Genomic DNA, 27,973 nt, shown 5'->3' with positions numbered 1-27,973 from the left:
AGTGAGGGGCTGGGGGCGTGGCTCAGAGGTAGAGCACTTGTCTAGATCCACAGTGAGGGGCGGGGGCGTGGCTCAGAGGTAGAGCACTTGTCTAGATCCACAGTGAGGGGCTGGGGGCGTGGCTCAGAGGTAGAGCACTTGTCTAGGATCCACAGTGAGGGGCTGGGGGCGTGGCTCAGAGGTACAGCACTTGTCTAGATCCACAGTGAGGGGCTGGGGGCGTGGCTCAGAGGTACAGCACTTGTCTAGATCCACAGTGAGGGGCTGGGGGCGTGGCTCAGAGGTAGAGCACTTGTCTAGATCCACAGTGAGGGGCTGGGGGCGTGGCTCAGAGGTAGAGCACTTGTCTAGATCCAAGGTGAGGGGCTGGGGGCGTGGCTCAGTGGAGCACACTACTTTGGGTTCCATACCTAGCACGGAAAAAAACAAAATCCATGCAACCCTCACTATACAACATCCAAACAGAATAAAAGATATTGGGACTTGCCAGCACTGATGTTCAAAGTTGGGTGAGGTGACTACACCTGTGTTACTCCATAGGAATTCAGGGCTCTAGAACCCTCCACTTTGTGAGTGAGTTTAGGACCATCCTTCTGAGACGTCCAAAAGAAGAGAAACAAAACATAATTGAGGAACACTGACTTCCGGAGGCAGAGCAGCTCAGACAATACTTAGAATTCTTTTTTATATTTATTTTTTTGTGGTAGGATCTCACTGTAGCCCTGAGTGACCTGGAATTCACTATTCAGTCTCAGGCTGGCCTCGAACTCACGGCGATCCTCCTACCTCTGCCTCCCAACTCCTGGACTGGAAGACGGGCGCCACCACTCCAGCCTGCGGAGGAAGGAGTATGGGAGACTCCTTGGTCTTCCTTGGTCTTAATGACCCCTATTTATGGGACCCTTCCGGGCAAGAACGTCGACCCAGCGTATGACATCACACGAACGCGGCGACGTCACTCCGCTCCGTGTCACTGCCCCGCCGCCTTGTCGTCATTTCCGCCTCATTTGCATATGCAGCGAGCGGAAGTTGGCTGGCGGCGTCGCGAGGACGTCAAGGAACGCCCCCGGTCGCTGCCAGTCGGAGCGTCTCCGTACGTGCTGTGCGTCGCGTGCGTGCGTACGCACGGCCTGTGAGCGGGCGGGGGAGGAGTGGCGCGGTGGGAGGAGGCCCCGCCCGGTCAGCGAGGTCGCGCGTGCCCAGTGAGGCCGCCAAGATGGTGGTGGGCGCGTTCCCCATGGCGAAGCTGCTCTACCTGGGCATCCGGCAGGTCAGCAAGCCGCTGGCCAACCGCATCAAGGACGCCGCCCGCCGCAGCGAATTCTTCAAGACCTACATCTGCCTCCCGCCGGCTCAGCGTGAGTCCGACCCCCCACGGCCCTCCAACCTTTGCTTGCTCCCAACCCCTCTCAGGTGGTTGCTCGGGGGACGGACTTGTGGGACTGGCCAATCCTAGCCCGGACCGGCAAAAGGAGCCTCTGCCCAATAGGAAGGGATATTGCTTGACTGGTGTATGGATCATCCAATAGCGACGAGGGGTGTGAGGCAAGGGGCGGGGCGCGCATGAACGCGCGCACGTTTGGAATCCCAGCCAATAGAAAAGGACGGTGGTGGAGACTGACGTATGGGCTAGCCAATAGTCTGGTGGAAAAGGTGCAATTTGGGCGGGGTTTCCAGATGAGAGAAGTTAGGGGCGGGACTGAGGAGAAAGGAGACTTAGGGGGATCCTTTGCCAAATCAAGCTTGTGCGTTTTAGACTTCGGAATTGTATCCTGTTCCTCAGTTTTTCTTTGCCCTAGGAACTGCTAGTGTTTATCCGTTTAGGTCATGGCTTTAACCCCTGGCCTAAGTTAGGGCCATGGTGGTGAAACTGGAGTCTGGGGGCGTGACTTGATTATCTGTCCAAAAGGACCTGAAAAAAAAAATTAAGGGGCTTGAGAGATGACTTGGCGGTTGAGGTACTTGCCTGCAAAGCCAAAGGATCCTTGTTGGACTCCCCAGTACCCACGTAAGCCAGATGCACAAGGGGGCGCGTGCATTGGAGTTCATTATCAGTGGCTGGAAGCCCTGGTGTGCCCATTCTCGACCTCCCTCCCTCCCTCTCTCAAGTAAATAAAAATAAAACATTAATAAGGAGCTGATCTGGGCGTGGTGGCACGCCTTTAATCCCAGCACTCAGGAGGCAGAGTAGGCCGCCCTGAGACTACGTAGTGAATTCCAGGTTAACCTGAGCTAGTGAGACCCTACCTCGAAAAACAAAAACAAAAAGGACCTGAAGCCAGATTGGGCATTCTTCTATATATTTAATTAATTAGTTTATTTATTTGAGCGATAAAAGGAGAGAGTAGAAGAGGCAGATAGACAGATAATGGGCGCTCCAGGACCTCCAGCCACTGCAAACGAACCCCAGGTGCATGCACCACCTTGTACATCTGGCTTTTATGGGGAATTGAACCTGGGTCTTTACGCTTTGTAGACAAGCACCTTAACTACTAAGCCATCTCTCCCTATATAAGCCCTCATCCCTACATTTATTAATCCGGCGTGCATTCATCTAATAGACATTGTGCAGGAGTTTTCATGGGCATGAGTGATGGGGGAGCTCAGGAGACAGGCGACCCACCCAGGGGCAGGGGGACAGGAAAGGTGTCTAGCGAAGAGCCACCTAAGCTGACGTCTGCGCTGCGTCACATCACTGAAACTATGAACTACTGCCAATAAGGTAATCCAGAGAAATAAAAAGACAATCTCCATGTACCAGGTATATAGGAGCATAAGCTGAGGATCATTAATGTGACTTGAGTACTATCCACCTCTCTATCCACTATCCATTTTGCTTGTTTTTTTATTTTCTATTTATTTATTTATTTATTTAAGAGAGAGAGAATGAGAATGGGTGTGCCAGCTGCTGTAAACAGATTCCAGACACATGCGCCACCTAGAACATCTGTCTGTCGTCTGTGGGTTCTGGGGAGTCAAACCTAAGGACTTAGGCTTCACAGGCAAGCACCTTCACCGCTAAGCCATTTCTCCAGCCTTGTTTTATTTTATGTTATGTTATGTTATGTTATGTTATTGGATTGGGAGAGAGAATGGGCACACCAGGGTCTCCAACCACTGCAGATGAACTCCAGATGCATGCACCCCCTGTACATCAGGCTTACGTGGGTCCTGGAGTCGAACCAGGATCCTTTTGCTTTGCAGGCAAATGTCTTAACTGCTAAGCCATCTCTCCAGCCCTGTATTTTGTACTTTTTTTAAAATTACATATATTTTTATTGACAACTTCTATACTTACAGACAACCATGGTATTTCCCTCCCCTCCCCCACTTTCTCTTTCATAGCTCTGCTCTCCGTCATATCCCCACCCTCTGTCCATTAGTCTCTCTTAATTTTTCTCCTATTATGAGGGTCTTGTGTGGGTACTGCTAGGCACTGTGAGGTCTTGTATATCGAGGCCAAATTCTGTCTGGACAACTGTACGTAGGGAGTGATACCAGTCCTTTGGCTCTTACGTTCTTTCCACCACCTCTTCCGCAATGGACCCTGAGCTTTGGAGGGTGTGAGGTGTTTGTTCTGGACACTCCTCCATCCCTTTTCAGCACTGTGTTGCCTTCTGGGCCATCCCAGTGGTCATCGCCATCTGAAAAGAGAAGCTTCTCTAACCAGAAGTAACAGCAGTGTTCATACTCATATATTAATGTTAAGTGTAGTGATTTCAGGGCAATTAGGTGAGAGTAATATATGCATTTATCCAGACAAGAGCAGGCTCATGACCTCTCCTGACATAGGCTTTTGATTAGGTTTTTAGTACCAGGTATCAGTTCTATAGAGTGGGCCTTCAGCCCAATTAGAGAGCCATTGGTTTCTCCCACAGCAGATAGGCCACTACTGCACTCGTTCAGACATCTGGCCTGTCTGTCCAAACTTGGTTTCCAGTGTCCACAGTTTTCACCGTTGATGACTTCTGTCTCCTACAAGACTGCATATAGTGCAGCTTTTTCCAGCTTTCAGTTGGGCTACAGGGAGGTTTTCTGCTCAGCACCGCCTTCTCAGTAACTTTGCTGATCAGGCATGTGACATCTTCAGCAATATATTTTTTACTTTTTAAAAATATTTTTTTTAGCCGGGAGTGGTGGTGCATGCCTGTAATCCCAGCACTCGGGAGGCAGAGGTAGGAGCATCACCATAAGTTCGAGGCCACCCTGAGACTACATAGTAAATTCCAGGTCAGCCCGAGCTAGAGTGAGACCCTACCTTGAAAAAACCAAAAAAAAAAAAAAAAAATTTTTTTTTTTTTTGTATTTATTTGCAAGCAGAGACAGAAGAATGGGTACCAGGGCCTCTAGCCACTGCAAATGAACTCCAGACACATGCAGTACTGGCATCCAGGTATAAATGGGTACTGGGGAATCGAACCTGGGTCATCGGATATTGTAGGCAAGCACCTAACCTCTAAGGCATCTCTCCAGCTCATTATGTTATTTATTCATTCATTCATTTATTTATTTATTTATTTTCAAGCAGAGAGAGACAGAGGACGAATGGGCACACCAGGGCCTCTAACCACTGCAAATGAACTCTAGATGCTTGTGCCACTTTGTGCATCTGGCTTCATGTGGGTACTGGAGAAGCAAACTCTGGTCATTAGGCTTTGAAGGTCAGTGCCTTAACTGCTGAGCCATCTCTCTAGCCCTTTTTAATTTTAAAATATTTAACTTATTTGCAAGCAGAGATTGACAGCAAAAAGAAAGACAGGCAGAGAGAGAGAATGGGAACCAAGGCTACTGCAAAAGAACTCCAGACGTGTGCACCACTTTGCACATCTGGTTTACATGGGTACTGGGGAATGGAACCTGGGTCCTTAGGCTTTACAGGCAAGTGCCTTAACCATTGCGCCATCCCTCCATCTTGTATTTTACATGCATTTATTTTGTGCCAGTGGTGGTGGTGATGCTGCTAGTCTCAGCTGTGAGTCCAAGGAGCTCACAGTCCAGTGAGGGCAGACCTGCATTCCCATGGTGACAAGCCAGAGGGACCCAGCGGAAATGGGCAAGCCCAGTAGGCACCTAACCTGGTATGGAGGTTAGCAAGGGTTTCCTGGCAGAAGGTGCATCTGAACTTAACCAGAAGGGTGAGGAGAATCTAGCCCGACAACACCGGTACCGCAAGGGTGTGGAGGGTAAGGAGAACATGTATAAAGGCCAGATGGCTCAAGGGAACCTTTCTCCCACCATTAGTTTGCGACTGTGTGGTCATTTGGTGTTTAATGGTACCTCTGCATGGGTTACAGATCTTAGAATGAAAAAGTATTGGGTTTCAAAGCTGGGTGTGGTGGCGCCTGTCTGAAATTCCAGCATTTTGGAAGTAGAGGTAGGAGAGTCAGGATCAAGGCCAGCCTGGGCTATGTGAAATCCTATCTCAAAAAACAAGAGCTAGGGGCATGGCTCAGCAGTTCAGGTATTTGCCTGCAAAACCTAATGACCGAGTTCAACTCCCCAGTACCCACATGAAGCCAGATGCACAAAGTGGCACATGCATCTAGAGTTCATTTGTAGTAGCTAGAGGCCCTGGCATGTCAATTCTCTCTGTCTCTCTCTATATGTATCTTTCTCTCTGCTCACAAATAAATAAATAAAAATATCTTTAAAAAAAGCTGACGTGATGGTGCACTCCTTTAATCCCAGCACTCAGGAGGCAGAGGTAGGAGGATCACCAAAAGTTCAAGACCATCCTGAGACTACATAGTTAATTCCAGGTCACCCTGGACCAGAGTGAGATCCTACCTTAAAAAACCACAAACAAACCAAAAAATATATATATGTGTGTGTGTGTGTGTGTGTGTGTGTGTGTGTGTGTGTGTGTGTGTATGTATATATATATATATGTATGTATGTATGTATGTATATTTTTTAAATCAGACCAGGCATGGTGGTGCACACCTTTAATCCCAGAATTGGGAGGTTGAGGTAGGAGGATTGCTGTGAGTTCGAGGCCAACCTGGGACTATAGAATGAGTTCTAAGTTAGCCTGGGCTAGAGTGAGATCCTACCTCGAAAAAGCAACAGCAGAGCTAGGTGCCATGGCACACACCTTTAATCCCAACACCTTTAACTGTTGAAAGGCACCCAGCCTGACCCTTCATTCTTGTGTGGGAAACTAGACAAAAGTACAGTCTGAAAGCCAGGTGTGGTGATGCACGCCTTTAATCCCACCACTCGGTAGAGGTAGAAGGATCACCATGAGTTCGAGGCCACCCTGAGACTACATAGTGAATTCCAGGTCAGCCTGGGCTATAGCGAGACTCTACTTCGAGAAACCAAACAAACAAACAAACAAACATAATCTTGCATTTCAGCAGGAGGGGGACGGCTTATACTTGCCTTTGGGGGGCTGAGGTGAGGGAACTGTTTTAATTTGAGGCCAACCTGAGCTACCTGTGCAAATTCCAGGCCAGCCTGGGTTACGTACTAAGATCCCGTCTCCAGTAATACTAAGAAGCAGCAGCTAGGTGTGGTGGCACCAGGGGATCTAGGCAGGAAGATCAGGAGTTGAAGCTCAGCCCTTGCTACATAGGACCCTCCATAAAACCCACTCCTCCCCACCCCATCACCCCCAAAGTTAACCTTCACCTCCTAAGAACAAAGATATTGTTATATATCAGGCTTCTTAAACTTTTACCACGCTTGATCCCTTTTGTCTAAAGCTTCTCACATGACTGGGTTTATAAATATATAAACTAGGTATATAATTCAAACATGTTAATATTAAATTATAAAGAAATTTAGGGGTTGGAGAAATGGCTTAGTGGTTATGGTGCTTGCCTACAAAGCCAAAGAACCCAGGGTTGTTTTTTGTTTTGTTTTCCAGGTAGGGTCTTGCTGTAGCCCAGGCTGACCTGGAATTCACTATGTAGTCTCAGGGTGGCCTTGAACTCACAGCGATACTCCTACCTCTGCCTCCCGAGTGCTGGGATTAAAGGTGTGCGCCACCATACCTGACTAAGAACCTAAGTTTGATTTCCCAGGACCCAAGTAAGTCAGATGCACAAGGTGGCACATGCATCTGGAGTTTGTAGCTGCTGAAGGCCCTAGCCCACTCATTCTCTCTATATCTGTCATCTGTCTGTCTGTCTATCTATCTATCTATCTGCCTTTTTTCTCTCTGTCTCTCACATAAATAAATAAAAGAAATTTATTGTCAAGCAATTGTTGAGCTGGGAAGGGTGGCCCATACTTGTAATCTAGACATGTGGAGGCTGAGCCAGGACGGCCATCAAGTTTGATGCTCTCATGGTGCTGGGAAGAAGTGACAGGAGTGCTCAGCACTAAAACATCTCTATCACACCTTTCAAAGCTCAGGGTCCATTGTGAAAGAGGCGGCAGAAAGAATGTAAGAGCCAAAGGAAGGGTAGGACTCCTTATAACGTGCTCCCTCAAGACACAAAATGGCCTGGATATCCATGACCTCACAGTGCCTGACACTACCTACACAAAGCCATCATAAGAGGAGGAAAAGATCATGACATCAAAATAAAAGAGAGAGTGATTGAGATGGGGAGGGGATATGATGGAGAGTGGAATTTCAAAGGAGAAAGTGGGGGGGGGGTATTACCATGGCATATTGTTTACAATCATGGCAGTTGTTAATACAAAATAAAATTGAAAAGAAAAGGAAAAAAGAGTCTGATGCTAGCCTGAACTACATAGTGAGTTCCAGGTAAGCCTGGGCTACAAATGAGACCCTGTCTCAAAACACACAAAACAAACAACAAAAACACCAATCAGGCCTTGGGATACAACATGCACAGAACCTTAGGTTCATGCTGGGTGCACGTCTTTAATCCCAGCACTCAGGAGGCAGAGGTGGGAGGATCGCTGTGAATTTGAAGCCAGCCTGAAACTACATAGTGAATTCCAGGCCAGCCTGGGCTAGAGCGAGACCTTACCTCAGGGGAGAAGAAAACCCAACACCATATATAACTGTGTTTAGTGACATGCACTTGTGACCCCGGCACTAGGGAGGCAGCAGGACATTGAGGCCAGCCTGGGATACATGACACCTGTCTCTTGAAAAAGCAAACAAAAAGGACCCAAACAGTTCTTTGCTACATATATCATTTTTATTTGTACATGTGGCACTATGCCAGGGTCTCTTACAACTATAAGTGGCACTTCTTTCTTTTATTCATTTATTTCAGAGAGAGTGTGTGTGAGAGTGTGAATGGGCACTCTAGGGCCTCCTGCCACTGCAAATAAACTCCAGATGATTGCACCATCATATACGTCTGCTGCTAGTGGGGACTGGGGAATCGAACCCAGGTACTTTGGCTTTGCAGGTAAACGTCTTCACCACTTAACCATCTCTCCAGCCCCACTATAGTGTTTGTTTGTTTGTTTGTTTGTTTTTGGTTTTGAGGTAGGGTCTCACTGTAGCCCAGATTGACCTGGAATTTACTATGTAGTCTCAGGGTGGCCTTGAACTCAATGGCGATCCTCCTACTTCTGCCTCCAGAGTGCTGGGATTAAAGGCATGAGCCACCACACCAGGGCATTTTTAAAAAAATATTTTATTTATTTATTTATGACAGAAAGAGGGAGAAAAAGCGAGATAGAGAATGAGAATGTTCAGGCCAGGGCCTCCAGCCACTGCAAATGAACTACAGACACATGTGCCACCACGTGCATCTGGCTTATATAAAACCTAAAAATTGAACCTGAATCCTTAGGCTTTGCAGGTATGCTCCTTAACTGCTAAGCCATCTCTCCAGCCCTCCTGCATTATTTAACTATTTAGAGAGAGTGAGAGAGAGAATTGGTGCTCCAGAGTCTCCAGCTACTGCAGTTGAATGCCATACAGTGCGCCACCTTGTGGACATGTGCCACCTTGTGTGCTTACATCACCTGGTGTGTCTGGCTTACATGGGATCTGGAGAGTCAAACATGGTCCTTAGGCTTCACAGGCAAGTGCCATAACTGCTAAGCTATCTCTCCAGCCCCATTTTTTTCCAGCCCCATTTTTTTGTGTGATTTTTTTGTTTGTTTTAACTTATTTGTATTTGAGACAGAGAGGAGGAGGAGAGAGAGAGAGAGAATGGGTGCACCAGGGCCTCTAGTGACTGAAAATGAACTCCAGACACATGCACCACCTTGTGTATCTGGCTTATGTGGGACCTGGAGAATTGAACCTGGGTCTTTAGGCTTTGCAGGCAAGTGCCTTAACTGCTAAGCCATCTCTCCAGCCCCATTAAATAAATAAATAAGTTTATTTATTTAGTTTTGAGACAGGGTCTCACATTGTACCCCGGACTGGTCCTGAATTTGTATTCGTTTTTGAATTTGCCTCTCCTCCAAGTGGGACAGTCACAGGCCTCACACCTGGCAACAGCAACACTGTGCTTTCCTGTCACAGTCCTTGGCTTTACTGGTTCCTTGCTGGTCCTTACTGGGCTCCACAGGAGAGCCATCAGTGACTGGCACAGGCTGGGAGGGCCCTCAGAATTGCTCATGTCATCCTCACAGCCCATGGGAGGCTGCCTGCCCTCACGGCACAGCTGTGGTATCCTCAGGGTATGTCTTGGGCAAGTCACTTCCTTTCTGTATCTCAGTTTCCTGCCTGTGAGGTGTAACACACACTTCATTGATGCACAAATACCTTCAGTGGATACCCTAAGCATGGGCCTGGCAGGCAAGAATTGGCCCCGAGCCCAGCCTGAGTGTCCAAGTCTGTGTGACCCTGAGCCTGTTTGTAGTCTGTTGGTTGATTCTGTAAAGTAATAATGAACATAAGGGCCTGGAGAGATGGCCTAGTGGTTAAAGTGCTTGTCTGCAGAGCCTAATGACCCAGGTTCAATTCCCCAGGACCCATATAAAGCCAGATGCACAAAGTGCCACATGCATCTGGAAATCGTTTGCAGTGGCTAGAGGCCCTGAAGTGCCCACCCCCTGCCTCCTCTCTCTGTCTCTGTCTCTGTCTCTCTCTCTCTCTCTCTCCCCCTCTGTCTCTCCTTGCAAACAAATAACAATGTTGTTAGGGCTGGAGAGATGGTCAGTCATGGAGTCAATTGCCTGTGAAGGCTAAGGACCCAGGTTCAGTTCTCCAGGTCCCACGTTAGCACATGGTGGGGCATGCATCTGGAGTTTGTGTGTAGTGGCTAAAGGCCCCGGCACACCCATTCTCTTTCTGTCTTTGCCTCTAATAAATAAATAAAAAATATACACACACACACATATCCAGCTTATCTATTTAATTTAAAAAATATATGTTTTAAGTCGGGTGTGGTGACACACACCTTTAATCCCAGCACTTGGGAGGGAGGCAGAGGTAGGGGGATCGCCATGAGTTCGAGGCCACCCTGAGACTACAGAGTGACTTCCAGGTCAGCTTGGGCTAGAGTGAGACCCTACCTCGAAAAACCAAAACAACAACGAAAACATGGGGAAGGAAAAGAACAAGGGGGGATGCCTCTGGAGCTGGTGAAATAGCTCTGAGTAAAGGAAAGTGAGCCAGTCACACAGGAGGGTGGTGGGTGGAGCCAGGGCCCCCCGACCTACCGAGCTTGCATACCGAGCTTGGGCGCGCTGGGCAGAGCTGCAGCACCGCAGCCCCAGCGCCCCGCTCCAAAGCACCCTGCCAGCTGCTTTTGCGCAAGTGCTGAGCCAGACCGAGGCCTGAACACGGAAGCCACCTGATCCTCTGGGGGCGGTTCTGGCTTCCCTCAGCCTGAGGTTGGGGACCTTGCTGTAGGGAAGCTCCCCCTGGGAAGACCCAACCAGCCCTAGCTCCGTGGGAGACAGATTCTTCCTCATTGTCACTGGCTGGGGATGGAAGCCGGGCCTCAGGCATGCTAGGCCAGTGAGCTTCCTCTGAGCTATACCCTCCCCATCTTCGTGTGGGTTCAGAGCTGAATTCTACTTTCTGGAAGGCCCTGGAAATAGCGCCTGAGAAGGAACCTGGGGTCTGGTGTACCCTTAAGTGTTGGCAGGGTAAATGTAGACCTCCCCGAGGAGAGCTACCTAGGCTCAGGCTTTGGAGAACTTCACATTGCTTTTTGGTTAAAAACGTATGCTCTAGCTGGGCGTGGTAGTGCACGCCTTTAGTCCCAGCACTTGGGAGGCAGAGGTAGGAGGATTGCCGAGAGTTCGAGGCCACCCTGAAACGACAGAGTGAATTCCAGGTCAGCCTGGGCTAGAGTGAAACCCTACCTCGAAAAAAAAAAGAAAAAGTATGCTCCACTGAGAGTGGTGGTGCTGAGTGAGTCAGCAGAGAGCCGACGTGGCGGGTCAAGGCTGCACACTCTACCACAGCATTATCAGATGTGGATTTAAAACCCAAGTTTGTATGTTAAGAGGTTAGAGGAAAAGGATAATAAAATACAAGTAAAACAAAATTTCCAGGAAGCTGGAAAATGTAAAAATAGAATTCGTCAGGCTGGTGAGACGGCTCAGCAGTTAAAGGCGCTTGTACGCAAAGCCTGTCTGCCCGGGTTCACCTCCTCAGGACCCACGTAAGCCAGGCGCACAAGGTGGTCACGCATCTGGAGTTCATTTGCAGCGGCAGGAGGCCCTTGCACGCTCAAACAGAAAAGAGAGCCTGACATGGTGGGGCACACCTTTAAAAAAAAAAAAAAGCAGGGCATGGTGGCACACACCTTTAGTCCCATCACTTGGGAGGCAGAGGTAGAAGGATCGCTGTGAGTTCAAGGCCACCCTGGGACGATATAGTGAATTCCAGGTTAGCCTGGGCTAGAGCGAAACCCTACCTTGAAAAACCAAATAATAATAAAGAAATAAATAACAACAACAAATAATGCTTGCCTGCAAAGCCGAAGGACCCAGATTCTGTTCCCTAGGACCCTTGTAAACCAGATGCACAAGGTGGTGCATGCATCTGGAGTTCATTTGCAACAGTTGATTTCAAGCCCTTGTGCACCCATTCTCTCTCTCTCTGTCTCATAAATAAACAAAATAAATGAAAAAGAAAAAACTTTTTTTTTAATATAGACAATATATTTTATTAAATTATTTATTTATTTGAGAGCGACAGACACAGAGAGAAAGACAGATACAGGGAGAGAGAGGGAATGGGCGCGCCAGGGCTTCCAGCCTCTGCAAACGAACTCCAGACGCGTGCGCCCCCTTGTGCATCTGGCTAACGTGGGACCTGGGGAACCGAGCCTCGAACCGGGGTCCTTAGGCTTCACAGGCAAGCACTTAACCGCTAAGCCATCTCTCCAGCCCAAGAAAAAACTTTTAAAAGGAATATATATGTATGTATGTGTGTTATTGCATATAGTGCAAAGAAGGCTAGGGCTGGAGATGTAGTCTGTGGTTGAGCACTTGTTTAGCACGCCCAAGGCCTTGGCTCCATCCGCAGCACACACACACAATAGAAAGACCAAACAGCAGGCTAAATACAGCTGCCACCAGAATGGGTGAGCGGAACAGACCTGCAGGGAACAGGTGGCTCTGCACGATGCTCCCCTTATTCCCAGGGTGCCACCCACACCTCATGGCCTGGCCAGCGTGGGGACGTACTGGACGTTTTTATTTTCTTAAGTATCCAGAGTGGCCTGAGGCCTATTTATAGTCCGCAGAGTGTCACATCGGTCTGGTATGTGACGGGCAGGCTGCTGTTGCTGACCTCCACACACTTTGTACACGCTCTCCTATTAAGGAAGCACTTTGGACATTCTTCCCTGGTATCTATGTGTGTGTGCATGTGTACAGGCATAATTATTTATTAGTTATGTATATTGCTAATATATATAGTTATATGATGAATACTGGGAAAACACAAAAATTAGATGGCATTCTAAAACTGCATTTTAGAAATAACTTTATTTTTCATTTTTGGTGTTTAGAGGTAGGATCTTGCTCTAGCCCAGGCTGACCTGGAATTCACTATGTAGCCTCAGGGTGGCCTTGAAGTCAAGGTGATCCTCCTACCTCTGCCTCCTGAGTCCTGGGATTAAAGGCATGTGACACCACGCCCAGCAGAAATGCACTTTTATGGGCTAAGGAGATGGCTCAGCAGTAAGAGGCACTTGCTTGCAAAGCCTGCGGTTCAATTCCCCAGGACCCATCCAAAGCCAGACACACAAAGTGGTGCGTGCATCTAGAATTATTTTGCAGTGGCAGGAGGCCCTGGCTTGCCCATATTCTGTGTGTGTGTGTCTTTCTCTTTCAAACAAATACTTTTTTTTTTTCTGTTTTTTCAAGGGTCTTGCTCTAGCCCAGCCTAACCTGGAATTCACTCTGTAGTCCTAGGCTGGCCTCAAACTCATGGCAATACTCCTACATCTGCCTCCTGAGTGCTGGTATTAAAGCTGTGTGCCACCACGTCTGGCTATCACATTTCTTTCTTTATTTTTTTTAGCTGAGCTTGGTGGTGCACACCTTTAATCCCGGTACTCGGGAGGCAGAGGTAGGAGGATCTCCGTGAGTTCAAAGCCACCCTGAGACTACATAGTAAATTCCAGGTCGGCCTGGGCTAGAGTAAACCCTACCTGGGGGAAAAAAATTAAAAAATAAAAAAAATTATTTTTTATTTAGGGGCTGGAGAGAGGGCTCAGGGGTTAAGCCACTTGCCTACAAAACTAAAGGACCCAGAGTTGATCCCCCAGTACCTGGTAAAGCCAGATGCACTAGGGGGTTGCATGTATCTGGGATTCATTTGCAGTGGCTGGAGGTGGGGGAGGGGTGATGAATGGGCACTTCCACTCAGGAGGTAGAGGTAGGAGGATCACTGTGACTTTGAGGTCAGCCTGGGCTAGAGTGAGACTCTACTTCAAAAAAAAAAAAACCCAAAAACATAAATAAAAAATAATAAGGGCTGGAGAGATGGCTTAGCGGTTAAGCGCTTGCCGGTGAAGCCTGTGGACCCTGGTTCGAGGCTCAATTCCCCAGGACCCACGTTAGCCAGATGCACAAGGGGGCGCACGCATCTGGAGTTCGTTTGCAGTGGCTGGAAGCCCTGGCGCACCCATTCTCTCCCTCTCTCTCTCTCTCTCTCTCTCCCCCCCTCTCTCCCTCCCTCCCTCCCTCCCTCCCTCTCTGCCTGCCTGCCTGCCTTTCTCTCTCTCTCTCAAATAAATAAATAAAAATAAACAAAAAATAATAATAAAAATTTAAAAAAATAATAATAATAGTGTACTCATCTGGAAACTTTACCAGCAACAGGGCTGGAGATGTAGCTCAGTGGTAGAGCACTTACCTAGTGTGCTTGAATTTCTAGGTTCCATCATCTGCAGAGTGCACTCGCCACCCCACCCCCCGTCTGTCTCTCGTGTGTGTGTGTGTGTGTGTGTGTGTGTGTGTGTGTGTGTGTGTGTGTGTGTGTAGGTTGTTGGCTTGCTACTTGAGAATATCTGTCAGAATTTACCTTCTCATGCTGCAAGCGACACTCTTAGTGGACAGCAGAGGGCGCCCTTGTCAGCTTTTCCGCTATTGAATTCCGCCCTTGGTCACTGGCCGGCAGGCGCTGGAGGCCATCTGTACCCTGGTGTCGGTCTGTGTGCGCGCTGCTCCTCCGTAGTGCATTAAAAATGCAGACCACGCTGTCACTGGCTGGTAGTAAGCTCTGAGGAAAGCACTCTGTGGCTGGTCTGGTGGCTTATAGGTGGCATCTGGGACGTATTTAGATAGTACTCCCCACCATCTCCAAAGGGCTGCTGACCTCACCTTTTACACTGCAGAGAGGCAGTGTGTTGAGTCAGCCAAGGCGGGCCACTTGCCTGCAGTGATTAGCAGGTAAGGATTAAATATTCCAGGTTAGAAAATGGCTTTCCAGAACCCCAAAATACTCCCAGCACCCCAGTTACACACTAGCCCTGCTGCAGGGAAGCAGAGATGAGGTCACTGTGGGGACGATGGCTCCTGCAGCCCTTTAAATTTGTATTTATTTCTTTATTTTTGGTTGAGGTAGGGTCTCCCTCTAGCCCAGGCTGACCTGGAATTCACTCTGTAGTCTCAGGGTGGCCTCAGACACACAGCGATCCTCCTATTTTGGTCCCCCAAGTACTGAGATTAAAGATGTGTACCACTATGCCCGGCTTTTTTTTTTTTTTTTTTTTTTATCTGAGCAAGAGAGAGAGAGTATGGGCTTGCCACAGACCTCCTGTTGCTTCCCATGAACTCCAGGTGCACATGCCACTATGTGCCTCTGGCTTTACATGGGGACAGGGGACCTGACTTGAGCTAGCAGGGTTTGCAGCCTTCAACTGCTGTCCATCGCTCTGACCCAAACCTTTTTTTTTTTTTAATATGTCTTTATTCACTTATTAGGTGATAGGGAAATCATACGGATGTGCTCGGACTTGTCACTGCAAATAAGCTCCAGATGTCCTTGCCACTTTTTGTGCCTCTGGCTTTACATGGGGACTGGGGACTCGAACCTGAGCTACCAGGCTTTGCAAGGAAGTGCCTTTAACCATGGAGTGGTCTCCGCAGCCCTCCCGCCCCTGTGTTTTTTTTTTTTTTTACATAGTCTCTCTGTAGAGCCAGGCTGGTCTTCCCCTGGTGCTCTTTAATCTCCGGGTGCTGGGTGCCACCACCCCCGGCACAGGCTGCTCTGAGCCTTCTCAAGCATTCCTTTGTTCTCTCCACACCTGGAGGAACTGGGGGAGGGGCACGGTTACGTAACCTGCCGGGGGGCACTTAGGTGGTGCCTGGCTCAGCCAGGGCTCCGAGCCAGATGGCCTCACTCCTTGGTGGCTTTAGGCACGGTCCTGTAGGGCCCCACTCCAGCCCCTGGCTCAGACAGCCTTGCTACACCTCCCATCAGATAAAGGCAACTTGTGCTCAGTCCTGGAATGAGCCGAGCCTGCAAGCCTGTCTGAAGTTCCCCACTTTGCAGTGGAGGCACTGGGAGCCCCAGAGGGCTGGAGCCTTGTCACAGCTACACAGCCAGGCAGAGGCAGAGCCAGGGCGGGGGAGCCTCAGTGCTGAAGAGCGCCTCCTGCAGATGCAGAGAGGAGGGCCTGGCCACGCGCCGAGGCTGGAGAATGGCCGGGGCTCATAAAAACACCCAGCAAGCTGCAGACTCCTCATGAAGTGAGAGCGATGGAGAAGGACACCGACCTGGCCCTTCAGCCACTGCAGGGGAGCACGTGGGGTGCCTCATGGGCACATACGTGTGCGAACAGCACACCACACACACACACACACACACACACACACACACACACACACAGTACCCATTACATACTCATCTGCAAAAAAGATACTAATTCAGGACTGGACTCAGGACCACCCAAGTCCAGAGCTCCCCAGCTCTCAGCCTCTGTTCAGCTGCTTCTTTTAGACTAACACCAGCTGGCCTCCATCAGTGTGGGTAGAGAGGTCAGAGGTCAGTGGGATGCGGCTCCTGGGTGGCCATACTGCAGTCCCTAACTCAGGACGTGTGTGCCATTAGCTGCCCTCCGAGGGACTACCTCAGCCCACAACCCTGACCAGACACACCGTGCTCATGGGGGCAGAAGTGGAGGCAGGAGGATCGAGAATGCCAGGTTATCCTCAGCTGTATAGCAAGTTTTAGGCCAGCCTGGGCTACATGGTGCCCAGCACTCAGGAAGCAAAGGTAAGAGGATCGCCGTGAGTTCAAGGCCACCCTGAGACTACATAGTGAGTTCCAGGTCAGCCTGGGCTAGAGCAAGACCCTACTGTAAGGTTCAGGAGTGACCAAGGACCATGAAGACGGCTCTGAGGCAAAGATGGAAGTTTTTATTCGGTGGGGGGGGGAGAAACATGAGCTGCCAGGACTGACTCTCAGGAGTGGAGCCGTCAGTCTGGGTTATAGACAGTGGGCTTTAGAGGAGTTTTCAATTGGGGGCAGGTGAAAAAGGGAAGGAATTTGCTTGTTAGGACAGCGAATCTGTTCTTTTACGTTAGCCACATGGAGAGACCAGGAGTGACCTGGTGAGAGATAAGGGGACAGTAAATCTCTGATCTCAGGGTGAGACCAGGAGTGACCTGGTGAGAGATAAGGAGGGGCGTAAACCCTGTTCCTGGGGCACCCTTCTTGAGGAATGTGGATGATCCATTTCCTTACATTTTTTACATTTACATTTCCCTGTAGCCATCCTGTTTTCCTTTGTTGACTCCCTTTTAGGAAGCCCATTTCCACCTAACACCTACCTTGAAAAACCAAAAATGGAAAGAAAAAAAAAAAAAAAGACGAAACAATGCCCCAAAATAAACACTAACCCCTCTTGTTGGGGTGCTCACATTGGAGGGTGTTAGTTACCAACCCTGGTGATGGGAGGTGCCTCTCCCCCAGTTTTCAGATTCCCGCACTGGTTCTTACTCAGAACCATCCCTCAGTTACTGTGGCCCAGGAATGCAGTCCTCGGGTTGGCCAGACCAAGGGGAGGGCTAACTCACCCTGAACCTCTGGAGCAGGAGCAGGGCCCCCAGGCTGGCTGAGGTACAGGGTTGACCCAAGTGGAGCCCTCAGTTCTTAACACCTTCAAGGTGAGGACTTCATGGTAGCCTTGCTCCAGCCCAGGCTGACCTGGAATTCACTTCGTACTGTCAGGCTGGCCTGGAACTCACAGCGATCCTCCTATCTCTGCCTCCCCAGTGCGTGCGCCTCCATGGGCAGGGTGAGGACTGTGGCTTTGGTTTTCCAGGGCGTGGTGATTGGCCTTGAAGTTGCCATCCTCCTGCCTCAGCCTCCCAGGTACTGGGATGACAGGGAGCAGGGAGATGGCTCAGTTAGTGAAGCATTTGCTTTGCAAGCAGGAGTCAGACCTGAGTTTGAGCCTCAGAACCCGCACAGGAGCTGGGGCTCTCGGTGTGTACATTGGGAACACAGAGACAGGATTCCTGGGATTTGGTGGCCAGCCCACCGGCCTAACTGGTGAGCTCTAGACCAATGACAGACCGTCTCAGTGGAGGTGGACAGCATTCCTGAGGATGTCTATGGCTTGCATGCACATGTGTACCCATGCGCACACACATGCACATGCAATAAAATCTTCCAAGTGCTGAAATGAGTGTGTGCCTCCCCCCACCTGCACACATACGGCTTTAGGGCTGGGGTGATGGAGTGTGCCTCTACCCCACACAGCTTCCGGGTAAGCTTTGGGCAGACAGAGCACGCCCAGGAAGATGGCCAGGGCAGCACAGCTGGAAGCTCTGCCTGTACAATAGCTCGTTAACCGATAAGGACAGCAGGTACTTAATGCGCTGCCCATTATCTGGACATTGACGTTTACCGTCTTGTTGGAGCTCATGGATCATGTAGGCTGGCTGGCTTGCTTGCTTACTTTCATTTATTTATGTATTTATTTTGGTTTTTCGAGGTAGGGTCTCGCTCCAGCTCAGGCTGACCTGGAATTCGCTATGGAGTCTCAGGGTGGCCTTGAACTCACGGCAATCCTGCTACCTCTGCCTCCCAAATGCTGGGATTATGGGATTAAAGGCATGCCATGGCAATTCGCCTTAGCTTTATGTGTGGGGAACTATATCAGAGGAAGAAGCCAGCTGCCTGAGGCAACACGGGCTAAGAAATAAAGCCCCACTGGCTCCCAAACACCTCCTCTCATGTTAGCTACTAAGATTATTTTAAATATATTTTTTTAATTTATTTGAGACAGAGAGAATGGGCACACCAGGGCCTCCAGCCACTGCAAACAAACTCCAGATGCATGCGCCCCCTCGTGCATCTGGCTTATGTGGGTCCTAGGGAATCAAACCTGTGTCCTTTGGCTTTGCAGTTGAATGCCTTAACCATTGAGCCAGCTCTCCAGCCCAGTATTTGTTTTTTTATATGTATGTTCTTATTGAGATCCAGCATGTATAGTGCAAAGTACAGGAATAAAGAATACATGCCTGGAATCCTAGCTCTCTGGAGGTTGAGGAAGGAAGGTTGTTGTGAGTATGAGGCCAGCCTGGGCTGCATGGTGAAGATCAAATGTATATAAAATCAGTCTCCAGGCATGGTGGCACAGGCCTGTAATCCCAGCACCTGGGAAGGGTGGAGGTGGAGGCAGGAGGATTAGCAGTTCCTGGTCATCTTTGGCTACCTAGCAAGTTCGAGGCCAGCCTGAGCTGCATGAATGAGTTCTCAGAAAACAACATGCAGTGAATAAACAAAGTGGGCAGGGGACGAGCACTAGTAAGTGTGGGGGGGGGTTACAGTTGTGTTGCTAGGAGACAGCAGTGGTGGGGCTTACAGGCTCAAGGGAATTCCCAGGGGGCAGCATGCAAGAGCAGAGGCTGCACATCACCTCTGCCACAGCAGGTGGAAGACAGCAGCAGGAGAGTGAGCCAAACTCTAGCAAAGGGGAGCTGGCTGTAACACCCCTAAGCCTGCCCCCAGCCGCACACCTCCTCCAGCAAGGCTCCAGTTCCCAAATTGCCCCAGCTGGGGCCCAACCAGTCAGAAAACCTGAGTTTATGGGGGACACCTGATTCAAACCACCACACTGAGTAAGCCAGCATGCAGATGTAAAATATTTCTTTCCCTCTAGAAGGTTCCTTCCTCCCACACCCTGTTGCCCTATCTGAGCCCCGCCCCCGCCTGTCACTGGTAGATTCTAAGAAAGTACTGGATTTTTCTGCGTGCTCGCTTTGGTTTGGTCTACTTGCTGATTTATTTTGAGCTAGGCCCTCCCTGGGAAGCCTGGCTGCTTCGAGTGCTGGGATTACAGTGTGTGCCCCAGGCCGAGCAGCCCCGGAGCAATCCTCGGAGGTACTTTTGAGATGGTTTGAGATGTTTGCTACTGCATAGGTACACTGATCTTTGCTTGCTGGTTTTAGTCTAGCCACCTCTCCAGCCAAGGGTACACATTTTAAAAACAGTCAACTCATCTGGAAATGTTTTAGAAATAAACAAAAAAAATGCCGGGTATGGTGGTGCACATCTTTAACCCCAGCACTCCAGAGGCAGAGGTAGGAGGATTGCCGTGAGTTCAAGGCCATCCTGAGACTACATAGTGAATTCCAGGTCAGTCTGAGCTAGAGTGAAACCGTACCTTGAGTGTCGGGGAGCCAATGGTGGGGTGGGGAGGATAGGGTCATGTGAGGGTGAACCCAAGGTCATCTGAGGAGGGCGGGCTTTACAGGTTATAGGTCAAATCCATGGTTTACATGTGGCATGTCCCTTTTTATCTTTGAAACAGGGTCTTGCAGTGTAGCCCGGGTTAGTCTTGAATCATGATCCTTCTGGGATTACAGGTGTAAGCAGGGGCCCACGCACCCGGTAAGAAAGAACAAATGAGAGCCATCTGTGTGCCTGGCCTTGGACACTTCTGTGCTGGGGCCAGCTGCAGATGGCTTCTTGAGTGACCCACCCTTCCTGCATGTGACAGGAGCTTTGAGGGAACGATACAGTTGGCATTTCTCCTGTCAGAAGGTCAGGTATGGGCCAGTGGTCAGAACTGGGACAGAACTTTGGCATGGACAGTAGAAAGTGATCTGGGAGGGCTGGAGAGATGGCTCAGTGGCTAAAGCACTTGCCTGCAAAGCCTGATGACCTGGGTTCAATTCCCCAGTTCTCATGTAAAGACAGATGCAGTGTGGTGCATGTGTTTGGAGTTCTTTTGCAGTGGCTGGAGCCCCTGGTGCACCCATTCTGTCTGTCTCTCTTCTGTCTCTCTCTGCTTGCAAATAAATTTAAAATATATATATACTTTTAGGGCTGGGAAGATGGTTTAGTGGTTAAGCACTTGCCTGTGAAGCATAAGGACCCCATTTCAAGGCTCGTTTCCCCAAGACCCACATAAGCCAGATGCTCAAGGGGTGCACACATCTGGAGTTTGTTTGCAGTGCCTGGAGGCCCTGGCGTGCCCATTCTCTCTCTCTGCCTCTTTCTCTGTCTGTCACTCTCAAATAAATAAATAAAAATAAATATTTATGTAGTGAATTCCAGGTCAGCCTGGGCTAGAGTGAGACTGTACCTCAAAACAGACAGACAAACAAACAAAAACAACAATAAATAGGGCTGGAGGGATGGCTTAGCAGTTAAGGCTTTTGCCTGCAAAGCCAAAGGACCCAGGTTCAATTCCCCAGGACCTACGTAAGCCAGATGCACAAGGTGGCACATATGTCTGGAGTTCGTTTGCAGTAGCTGAAGACTCTGTTATGCCCATTCTCTCTCTCATCTATCTGCCTCTATCTCTTTCAAGTAACTAAATAATAATAAATTAAAAATTACAAACAAATAAATTAATTTTTTTAAGCCGGGTGTGGTGGCGCAGACCTTTAATCCCACCACACAGGAGGCAGAGGTAGGAGAATCACTATGAGTTCGAGGCCACCCTGAGACCACATAGTGAATTCCAGGTCAGCCTGGGCTAGAGCAAGTCCCTACCTCAAAAAGAACAAACAAGCAGCAGCAGCAGAGGGACCAGGCACCTAGCTGCCAAGCTTTGGCAGGTGGGGAGGACAGCCAGGGGCAGGGTGGAGCCCAGGAGGAGGAGGAATGGGCGCTGGAGCTGGCCACAGGCTTGGACATGCCCAGGGTGAGGTGTCGACAGACTCCTGGCTGGCCTAGACCGTTGGCTTTAACAGAATACAACTGACTGCAGAGGCCGGGCGTTCGTGAGCATGGCCCGCCATCTGCTGGGCCCCACCCAGAGGGCAGGGGAGACCCAGGGTGGGTGGGAGACCGACGGGGCGGTGGGCCCGCCACAGGACAGGCACTTCACGGGGAAAGGGAGCCCCTCCTCCAGAGCCTGCACTTTCACCTGGCTCTCCCTGCCTTTTGTGCGGCGAGCCCGTCCTCGCGGTGCCCACGTTATGAATCATGGGCTGGCAACCGGATGTGTGCAGAAATCAATTTCCTGTGACTTGAAGCTTCTCAGTGCTGAAGTATTTCCTTCTGGATTGAAGTTGTTTTTGTTTTTGTTTTTTCGGGGTAGGGTCTCACTCTGGTCCAGGCTGACCTAGAATTAACTATGTAGTCTCAAGGTAGCCTCGAACTCTCAGTGATCCTCCTACCTCTGCCTCCCGAGTGCTGGGATTAAAGGCGTGCGCCGCCACGCCCGGCTGGGTTGAAGCAAGTTTAAAGTGATGGAGCCATGCGGGGTGGCTCTTGCTGTAATGCCAGCACTCAAGAGACTTGAGGGAGCAGGACCCGAATTCAAAGCCAGCCTTGATTACAAAGTGAGTCAGAGACCAAACCTTGTCTGAAAACAAACCTAACCGAGGGCTCTGAGGTAAGGCGCTTGCCTGCAAAACCTAAGGACTCAGCTTCAGTTCCCCAGACCCCACTAAAGTTCCCCAGACCCCACTAACCAGATGCACAAGGGGGCACATGCCTCTGGAGTGGCTAGAGACCCGGGTGTATTTCCCTCTCTCCTCTCTCCGCTTGCATATAAGTGAAATTTCTTTTATAAAATTAAAAATAAGTGTGCAGGGGCTGGAGAGAGAGTTTAGCAGTTAAGCGCTTGCCTGTGAAGCCTAAGGACCTCAGCTCAAGGCTCGATTCCCCAGGACTCATGTAAGCCAGATGTTCAAGGGGCGCACGGGTCTGGAGTTCGTTTGCAGTGGCTGGAGGCCCTGAGGTGCCCATTCTCTCTCTCTCTCTCTCTCTGCCTCTTTCCCGCTCTGTCTGTCGCTCGCAAAAAAATGAATGAATAAAAATAAAAACAAAATAGTTAAAATAAGGGTGGAGCTGTGGCTCTGCAGTCAAAGGCCTGCTGGGTTCAGTTCCCCAGCACCACATAAAGAGTGGCCAGAGTCCTTGATGTGCTGACTTCTTTCTCTCTCTTTGTAAATAAATAAATAAAATGCAAAATAAAAATAAATTGGGCATGGTGGCGCACACCGTTAATCCCTGCATTTATTTTTGTCTTTTCAAGATAGGGTCTCCCTTCAGCCCAGGCTGTCCTGGAATTCACTCTATAGTCTCAGGGTGGCCTCGAACTCACAGCCATTCTCCTACCTCTCTGCCTCCCCAGTGCTGGGATTAAAGGTGTGCACCACCACACCCAGCTAATCCCAGCACTGGGAGGCAGGGGTAGGAGGAGGGTCTGTCATCCTGAGTTTGTGGTCACCCTGAGATTACATAGTGGATTCTAGGTCAGGTTGGACTAGAGCAAGACTTTATCTTACCAAAAAAAAATAGGGCTGGAGAGAGGCTCTGCAGTTAAAGTGCTTGCCTGCAAAGCCACAAGACCCAGGTTCTGCTGGGCGTGGTGGCGCACGCCTTTAACCCCAGCACTGGGAGGCAGGAAGATCGCTATGAGTTCAAGGCCACTGTGAGACTACATAGTGAATTCCAGGTCAGCCTGGGCTAGAGTGAGACCGTACCTCGAAAAACCAAAAAAAAGACCCAGATTCTATTCTCCAGGATCCACATAAGCCAGGTGCAAGAGGTAGCACATTCATCTGGAGTTCATTTGCAGCAGCTAGGGGCCCTGTCACACCCATTCTCTCTCTCTCTATATATATATATCTGCCTCTCTCATTCACTGTCTCATAAATTAATAAAAATTTAAAAACCAATCAATAAATAAAATTTTAAAATTAGCTGAATGTGGTGGCACACGCTTTTAATCCCAGCACTTGGGAGGCAGAGGTAGGAGGATCGCTGTGAGTTTGAGGCCACCCTGAGACTACAGAATGAATCCCAGGTCAGCCTGGGATAGAGCAATATTGTACCTTGAAAACAAAATTAAATAAATAATAAATCATGGGTTGGAGGGATGGCTTAGTAGTTAAGGCATTTGCTTGCAAAGCCAAAGGACCTCAGTTTGAGTCCCCAGGACCCACATAAGCCAAATGCACAAGGGGCTGCATGCATCTGGAGTTCGTTGGCAGTGGCTGGAGGCCCTGGTGTGTCCATTCTCTCTCTCAAATAAATAAACAAATAAATAAACAAATAAATAAATAAAGTTTAGGTCTGGAGAGATGGCTTAGTGGTTAAGCACTTGCCTGTGAAGCCTAAGGACCCTGGTTCAAGGTTCAATTCTCCAGGACCCACGTTAGCCAGATGCACAAGGGGGCGCACACGTCTGGAGTTCGTTGGCAGTGGCTGGAGGCCCTGGCGCGCCCATTCTCTCTGCCTCTCTCTCTGTGTCTGTTGCTCTCAAATAAATAAATAAAAATAAATAAAAGTTTAAAATAATAATAATAAATGATGGCAGGCAAACAGAGCCTCTAGTTTCAGCTGTCTGGTGCTGAAGCAGAAGGGTGGTAAGTACAAGGCCGGCTTGGGCTACAGAGAGGCCTTGTCTCGGTTAACAATAGCAATGATGACAAGAAGTCAAAAGCCGGAGCGCCGTGAGTTCCCGCCACCCTGAGACTACAGAGTGAACTCCAGGTCAGCCTGTGCTAGAGTGAGACCCTGCCTCGAAAAACCAAAAATAATAATAATTTTTAAAAATGCCGTATGGGGAATGCATCTGGGAAGGAGCTATCCAGGTACAGCCCCTTCCTTCCCTCCCTCCTGCCTGGATGGAAATCCAGACGCCAAGCCAGTGAGGGTTAAGCTCTGCCCCACGCTGGAAATGAAAGCTCCTTCCAGAGCTCCCCACAGCTGCTGCCGGCCAGGCACAGTGCCCACGCCTGTGACCCCAGCACTTGGAGGTGGCGGTGGAATCACATATGTACATCCTGGTCAGCCCAGAGACAGACACCCTGTCTTTTAAAACAAAAAGAAGGCTTAGCCGGGCGTGATGGTACAAGGCATAGGTAGAAGGATCACTGTGAGTTTGAGGCCACCCTGAGACTACATAGTGAATTCCAGGTCCGCCTGGGCTAGAGCAAGACTCTACCCCGAAAAACAGGCATAGCCAGCTGAGGAAGGGAGTTCTGTCCCTGTGAGTGTGTGCTGAGAACCTAGGGCTGGAGTCTGCAGAGCCTCTGCAGGGACTGTCTTCCTGGAGTCCGAGTACTGCAACCACTCCCACACCGCGGCTGCCACACTAATTCCCTATTTTGAGAAGATGGGGAGAGGGAGCTGGATTCTAGTAGCTTGCATGTTCCGGGCCTGTGACCTGCCTTCCAGGTCACAGCCTCCCTTCCAAGGACCTCCCTCACAGCAGTTTTCTCCTCCTCTGCTGCTTGCCAGAACCTTCCACTACTTAGAAAAGATGCCCTTGAGGCATGGTAGGACAGGCCTATAATGTCAGATGCATTGGAGGCTGAGGCAGGAGGGTCAGGAGTTCAAGGTCGTCCTCAGCAAGTCAGAGAACAGTGTGGGCAGTGTGAGACTCTCAAGATGAGAACAAAAGTCCTGAGTGGGATCACGGCCAGCCTGGGCAACTGAGACCCTAAAATAAATGAAGACAGGTGTAACATAGTGGTACAGCATTTGCCTAACATGCACCGGGCCCTGGGTTCAATCCCCAGTACTGACTGGGAGGGGAAGGACACCCCCAGGTAACCCCACCCGGGTAACACAGTATTTCCGGGGGGAGGCCACGCTGGTCTTAAGTAGACCTCCTCTCCACTAAGTCCCCGCTGTTCCGACCCGGGCACAGGAGGTGGGGTGGCCCACCCCTGAGCGCGCCTGACCCCTCTCTCCCCCCGCAGTGTACCACTGGGTGGAGATGCGGACCAAGATGCGCATCATGGGCTTCCGGGGCACGACTATCAAACCGCTGAACGAGGAGGCGGCCGCCGACCTGGGCGCCGAGCTGCTGGGCGAGGCCACCATCTTCGTGGTGGGCGGAGGCTGCCTGGTGCTGGAGTACATGCGCCAGCAGTCGCAGCAGCGCCACAAGGAGGAGGAGCAGCGCGCCGCCTGGACCGCGCTGCTGGACGAGGTGGGCCGCCTGGCGCTCACCCTGGAGGCGCTGCAGGCGCAGGTGCAGGCGGTGCCCACGCCGGGCGCCCTGGAGGAGGTGCGCGCCGAGCTGCAGGAGGTGCGCGCCCAGCTCCGCGCCCGGGACCCGCCGCCCAAGTGCCAGGCGGCCCCTGTGGTGTCTCCGTCCAAGTAGGAGACTGCTGAGACCTGAACTTCGGTGTGGTCACGTGCGTGGCTCTCTCCCCACACCGGGCTCAAGCGGACGCCACCGGGATCGTAATGCAACCGTGGCATTCAGTCACCCCAACTGACAAATCCGAGGGGCTTCCCCTTGGAGGCACCTCTGGCAGCAGAGATGGGAGAGAGCCCCTCCGACCTCTGACTCACTGGCGCCATCCGCAGGGCCAGGCCCCCACCCACGCCATCATCGCCACCAAAAGTGGTGGCGCACGCCTTTAATCCTAGCCCTCAGGAGGCAGAGATAGGAGGATCGCTGTGAGTTCGAGGCCAGCCTGAGACTACATAGTGAATTCCAGGTCAGCCTGGGCTAGAGCGAGACCCTACCTCAAAAAGCAAAAAAAAAAAAAAAAAGTGGAAATGGCTGCTTTGAGCCAAATGACCTTTGTCACGATGGGACTCAGGGGCTGTAAGAAAGCCCTGCTCAGTTGTGGCTCACCTCATGAGCTGCAGCTGGCTTCTGCAGAAAAGGGTCATTGCATCCTCCTTTTCTTCCGCCTACTTCCTCTGCGCCCCTAGGGCTAGATTCCTGCCCGGCTCTCAGTCCTCTTCCTTCCTTGATGGAGAGCTCAATCGAGTGCAGCGTAGTCCAAGCTGTCTTTCAGATCCAGCCTGTTGATCTGTCCTGAGTCTCTGGGCTTTGTGCCCCGTGGCACGTTCTTCTGCCTTCCCCACAGCCTTCTCCAGGGGCCCTAGATGAGTCAGTGCACCCTGGTGGACCCTCCCATCCCTGGAGCCCTGGTTCTCCCCACCTCCAGTTAGCTGGGCGAGGCCACCAGTCCCATGCCCTTGGCTTCTCCTCACCCACCCCCCACCATGACACAGTACTATGTGATGACAGTGAACCGGACCGGTTCTCACACGGTCCCAGAATGCTGAGCTGAACTCGGGGTGAGCTCATTGCAAGACCCTTGATCCCATCTCCAAGAAGACCCCTTTTCTGAATGGAGACACGTTGGCAGGTCCCAAGGCTAGCACATGGTCATATCTTTTGGGAGGATCACTGTCGGGCTCATGTCCTTCGCCACCCCAAGGCCCCTACTAACTCCTGGACCATTCAGCGACTTCCTCGTGGGCTCCTCCTTCAGAATTGGGTTAACCACCGCCTCTCCGGGAGGGCTGTGGATGGGGTGGCCAGGTTCTTGGCGGAAGGAACCCCTGGGTGAGGCATCTTCAGAGAGTGTGAGACCCTAATGTGGTTCTGCAAAGCCAGGCATAGTAACGACCTGCGTCCCGGCACTCGGGAGGCTGATGCAGGGTCGTCACCGCGGGCTTGATTGAGATCAGCTGGGCTATATGCTGAGCTCTAGAGTCAGACCTTCTCAGAGGTGGGGGCACCAGAGGGGTGAAAATCCTGAGCGCTTTCCCACATTGGGAACCGAAAGCAGGGAGAGCAGAGGGCCAGGCTGCCCAGTAGTGAAGGCCCCACTGCAGGGCTGGCCACAGGAAAGTACTATTGGGCAGAGGGTGCCATCTTTGCCTGGAACCTGATTTCTGGGACAGCATCTCAGTTCCTTGTAGGAGAGGGGAGAAAATGAGATGGGTCATGGGGTGAGGGGTGTCTTTTAAATTGTAAATGGCTGAAGTGGGTGGACCACGGAGGGATGAGCCCGGAGAGGCAGGCTGTGTGGCCCTGCCCAGAACACGGTTCTCAGGTCCGGCCGGCGCTGTTCTTGGGGCTCCGTGTAATCCCCACCACGAGGGTTTTCTCCACTTGATGGGGGAGGAAGCTGCTTCAGGACGCCCCAGCAGGGAAAGGTGGGGTTTCATGAAGCCAGGCAGTCTGGACCTGTGCCCCAGCTCCTGAGCCTGCACACACATCCTGCACCTGTAGGAGGCTTCAGGCAGCCCTGGTGTGTCCCCACAAATGGCCAGTCCTTGTGGGCAGTGAAAGAGGAAGGGGGTGTGGGGCTGGGGTGTGGAGGTGCACAGAACTCCTCAGGGGCCGGGAAACTGATGCCACTCTGGCCTCCTGCTGCCTACCATCTTGTATATTCTGCCATGTGGGGAGAGGGTGAGAATAAATTTATAAATGAA

The 27,973-nt window shown here is 50.7% G+C and overlaps 1 protein-coding gene across 1 annotated transcript; it reads left to right on the top strand.

The window, feature by feature from the left end:
- Positions 1–1,076: 1,076 nt before the first annotated feature.
- LOC101602688 (outer mitochondrial membrane lipid metabolism regulator OPA3) lies at positions 1,077–27,973 on the top strand. Its single transcript, XM_004672958.2, has 2 exons — positions 1,077–1,358; positions 25,486–27,973. The coding sequence occupies exons 1-2, from the start codon at positions 1,217–1,219 to the stop codon at positions 25,890–25,892; spliced, it is 549 nt and encodes a 182-aa protein (XP_004673015.1). The 5' UTR covers positions 1,077–1,216; the 3' UTR covers positions 25,893–27,973.

The sequence above is a fragment of the Jaculus jaculus genome, chromosome 14 (assembly GCF_020740685.1).
Source record: "Jaculus jaculus isolate mJacJac1 chromosome 14, mJacJac1.mat.Y.cur, whole genome shotgun sequence".
NCBI lineage: Eukaryota > Metazoa > Chordata > Mammalia > Rodentia > Dipodidae > Jaculus > Jaculus jaculus.
Note: the sequence above shows the minus strand (reverse complement) of the source record. Positions and strands in the feature narration are given on the sequence as shown.